The sequence below is a fragment of the Wasmannia auropunctata genome, unplaced genomic scaffold (genome assembly GCF_000956235.1).
Source record: "Wasmannia auropunctata unplaced genomic scaffold, wasmannia.A_1.0 LD334282.1, whole genome shotgun sequence".
Taxonomy (NCBI): domain Eukaryota; kingdom Metazoa; phylum Arthropoda; class Insecta; order Hymenoptera; family Formicidae; genus Wasmannia; species Wasmannia auropunctata.
This window is the reverse complement of record NW_012028608.1, coordinates 24,765-28,746: the sequence shown is the minus strand read 5'-3', so window position 1 is coordinate 28,746 and position 3,982 is coordinate 24,765. Positions and strand designations below refer to the sequence as shown.

At 43.2% G+C, this 3,982-nt stretch overlaps 1 protein-coding gene across 1 annotated transcript; it reads left to right on the top strand.

Moving 5' to 3' along the window:
* The first annotated feature begins 345 nt into the window (after positions 1 to 345).
* Positions 346 to 882, top strand: LOC105458843. The gene has a single exon (XM_011704412.1). It carries the CDS (start codon positions 346 to 348, stop codon positions 880 to 882), a length of 537 nt encoding a protein of 178 aa, XP_011702714.1.
* Positions 883 to 3,982: the final 3,100 nt, after the last annotated feature.

Sequence of the window (3,982 nt, the reverse complement as noted above, 5' to 3'; positions counted from 1 at the left end):
TGCTATCTCTCTCTTTTCCCATCATTTCCCTATCATTAAGACACAAAATGATGATATTCACGGCCAGTGTAAGGGTTCCGCTCGGCCCACTTTAAACTAGCCATCTCTCTGATTGTGTCTCCTATTTCTCTTATTATCCTAGACCTTCAAAACAAATCCCCACCCCTGCGTCCTTCTCTTTTCAAATCCAGGACGTAACAATATATATGTATATAGGACTATGTTACCGACAGATTTGGATACTTAGTTCCATTTTGCCAGGTGTCAGTCTGCGAGGGCGCCAAAACGCTGTCCCCCAAAAATACATGGGAGTGAACAGGCCCTGAGTCGGACTTGTGTCGGCAAATGGAGCGCTTCTGGAGCGTAGAGGAAGGATTCGGGCAGCCTGGCTTGCCGAAGAAGGAGGCTCTGTGCGAAGAGGAGTTTCGAAATACGCATAGACGAACGTCGGAGAGACGTTTCGTGGTGGATCTTTCCTTTAAGGAGAGCTCTAATCAGTTAGGAGAATCGAAGAGAGCAGCGCTGACAAAGCTGCAATCAGTATGGCGGAGACTGAATCGGGACGCTAGCTTGAGAGCGCAGTATAAGGAATGTTTAAATGACTATCTGAAGTTGGGGCACATGTTGAGAATCGATGAACTCAAGGAGACGGAGAGCGGGTTGGTGCATTACTTACCACATCACGCGGTTGTGAAGGAGGATAGTACATTAACCAAATTGAGAGTCGTGTTTGACGCGTCTTGGAGGACATCGTCCGACAAGTCGTTGAACAACATATTGAGGATCGGTCCGGCTCTGCAGCGAGAATTATTTGAGATTGTATTGCGTTTCCGGCAGCATCAGTACGTATTGACGGGAGACGTACAACAAATATATTGGTAAATTTATATTAATCCGAAACAACGAGGGTTACAGAGAATTTTATGAAAGCGAGATTTGGAAGCGTCAGTGGAAGAGTTTATGTTACAGTAACGTTCGGAGTCGCGGCAGTCCCATTTCTAGCGGTAAGATGCTTGCATCAACTGACCTACGAGTGCCAGCAAGAGAATTCAAAGATCGGTGAAATAATTCTACGAGATTTTTATGTGGATGATTTGATCATCGGAACGGACGACGCGGAGGAGCTGGATTAAAACGGGAATGAGCGAGGTTCTTCGACGCGGAGGATTTTTGATGCACAAGTGGAAGTCAAACTTAGGAAAGATCACGGAAGATCGAGGGCCGGCGAGTGAGACAGGACAGAAACCGTTGGGCGAACAGGTCAAGACGCTTGGCTTGTATTGGGATGTTGCGGCGGATTCGCTCTCATCTCGAGTGAACGTCACCCCGCGCGATGGATAATAGAGTCATCAAAAGAATGGTACTCGCTGTCATGTCGCAAATTTACGACCCGTTGGATCTGGTGAATCCGGTTGTCGTCCGGGCAAAGATCTTGATGCAGCGTTTGTGGCAGTGCAGGGTCGGCTGGGACGAATCCTTGCCGGAGGACTTGCACACATCTTGGAAAAGGTATCATCGGCAGTTGCACGCCCTCGAGGAAATAAGTATCTCAAGAGGAATAATTCCGACATCGCCGGTAAGGATAGAATTACATGGATTTTGTGATGCGTCCGGAAGGGCATATGGCGCCTGTTTGTACGTGAGATCCATTAACGACAAGAATGAGCGAAGCTGCCGGCTCGTATATGCGAAATCTCGCGTCGTGCCAATGAAGAAAATTAGTCTGCCACGTCTAGAGTTGTGCGGAGCATTATTGTTGGCACGGTTGATGGAGAAGGTTATTCAGTTGCTTGGATTACGGGTTGACGAGAGACACTATTGGTGTGACTCGAGTGTGGTCTTGGCCTGGATTGCTGGAGAGCCCGCGCGATGGAAAACGTTTGTTGCAAATCGAATCACGGAGATACAGGAGGTATCGTCGAGGTCTCAGTAGCATCATGTTCGGTCAGAAGAGAACCCGGCAGATCTGGTATCGAGAGAACTCGAGCCGCAAAAGCTGGAGGACCAGGATTTGTGTGGATGGAAGGGCCCAGTGTGGTTAGAAGAGGAAATTTTGAAATATCCGGCGAAACCGACGCCCGAGTCGGAAGTGCCCGAAGGAAGGGTGATGTCGATAATCGTAGGGGTGCAACCCGCATGGAAGGTCTTACAGCGGTATTCCTCGTTAAAGCGATTGAAAATGGTTGTCGTTTATTACTTACGGTTCGTGCACAATTGCCAAAGGACGGATAATCGACGATCCGGTTGGATCACAGTAAGGGAATTGGAGAAGGCGATGAGCATTATATTAAGACATCATCAGGGACAATATTTCGCACCGGAGATTGCGGCATTACAAGCAAAACGCAGGATTTCAGGGAAAAGTAAGCTGGTATCGCTCAACCCCTTTGTGGATGATGCGGAATTGTTACGCGTAGGCGGTCGTTTGAAGAACGCTCCGTTCTCTTACTCTCAAAGATTTCCGGTGATTCTGGTGGGACTCGATCATCTTATTAATCTGATCATTAGAGATGCACATTTGAAAAGCCTACATACCGAAGCGCTACTGATAAGGAAAGAGACCCAAGTGTCCCCCTCCGATTTCGATGAGCTTTTGATATGTTATTTTTTAGACAAAACCAAAAATTAAGCTATCGCAAATTCGTGTCGCTTCGCGCTTTTAAGGGGTGAAACACCTCTCAGAAAAAATTTTTTTTATTTCAATGCGAATATCGTCGAAACTAGAAGAGATAAAAGAAAATGTTCCGAATAAAAGTTGAATGGCTTTAAGAGTACTTTGTAATTATAATTAAAATAATTTTTTATTGCTTAATTTTTTGTTTACCCCCACCACCAAAAATTTTTTTTGAATTTGTTGATTTTTTTTAAACCAAATTAGAGGTTATTTTAATACAAATTCAACCATGTGTGACAAAGTTGTTTTCCGAAGTATCATTTTCGAGAAATAATTATAAACGCCTCTATACGCACACCATCCGTGCTCGTTTACGCGGCACGCACGCAGCAATTCTTCACGCAGCACGTTCTGCTTGCATTTTTGCATTTAACAAGGGATAACGATGAAAGCAAATCTATTTCCGCAATATTCTGCGTATGTATAACTATGAATCGTTTTTATCGCGCACGGCTGAACAACGCTTACGAAGCATTTGAGTGTTACATAAGTGTCAAGTTAAATCGATATAAACAAATCTATTGCGGAAACAGTCTGTTTACGTTTAATCACAGAAATATTTTCGTCATTAAATAAATTTCAAGAAAGTTTAGAAAGAGGAGTCGCTGTTCATTGATATTGCTCGATGAGCCATTCGAGGGGAAGAGGAACTTTTCCCCGTTCCAGGATTTAAAGCATCACATCACGTTGGGTAAGAAAATTTAAAAGAATTCACAAAATTGTATCCCGAAAAATCACAAAAGTTATAACAAAAAAAAACTACTCAATTGAAAGAACATTTGCAAGCAGAAAGCAATAGGTTTATTGAAAATGTTAAATATCATATTACGCGGCATGAATTAGAAAATAGAATTTGTGATTTTACTGTTTTATTTATACTATATAAGTTGTAAAGATGTTATTCACTTCATATTATGTACAATTAAATAATGTTAATAGTAAAGATTTAATTAATCTTCTCCTTATTTCACCTTTTTTCCTTTTTGCGATTTCGTTTTTTTTATATATATAAAACCCATAGACTTATAAGATAGACTGCGCGCCCTATTGTTCTCGGTGAGGCAGAAGCTAGAGTGAGAGGGCTACACTCCACACTTCTCTTGTCCTTGTTCAATCGTTGGTGGGGAGAAGAAAAGAGGGGAGACCCGCGCCGCGCCGACCGCCGTCAGCCGTGCCGACTCAGGAACCGAAAGAATCAGTGAACTAGTGTGAAGCAGCGAACCTTGCTTGGTGTGTGACTGTGAAAATAGTATCAGAATAGTAAAATATTAAACAGCAGTTTTGTTAAGTTCTGTAAGTCTATGTTTT

Excerpts from the sequence above, each read along its gene's own strand:
- LOC105458843 (XM_011704412.1), top strand. The coding sequence starts at position 346 with ATGGAGCGCTTCTGGAGCGTAGAGGAAGGATTCGGGCAGCCTGGCTTG.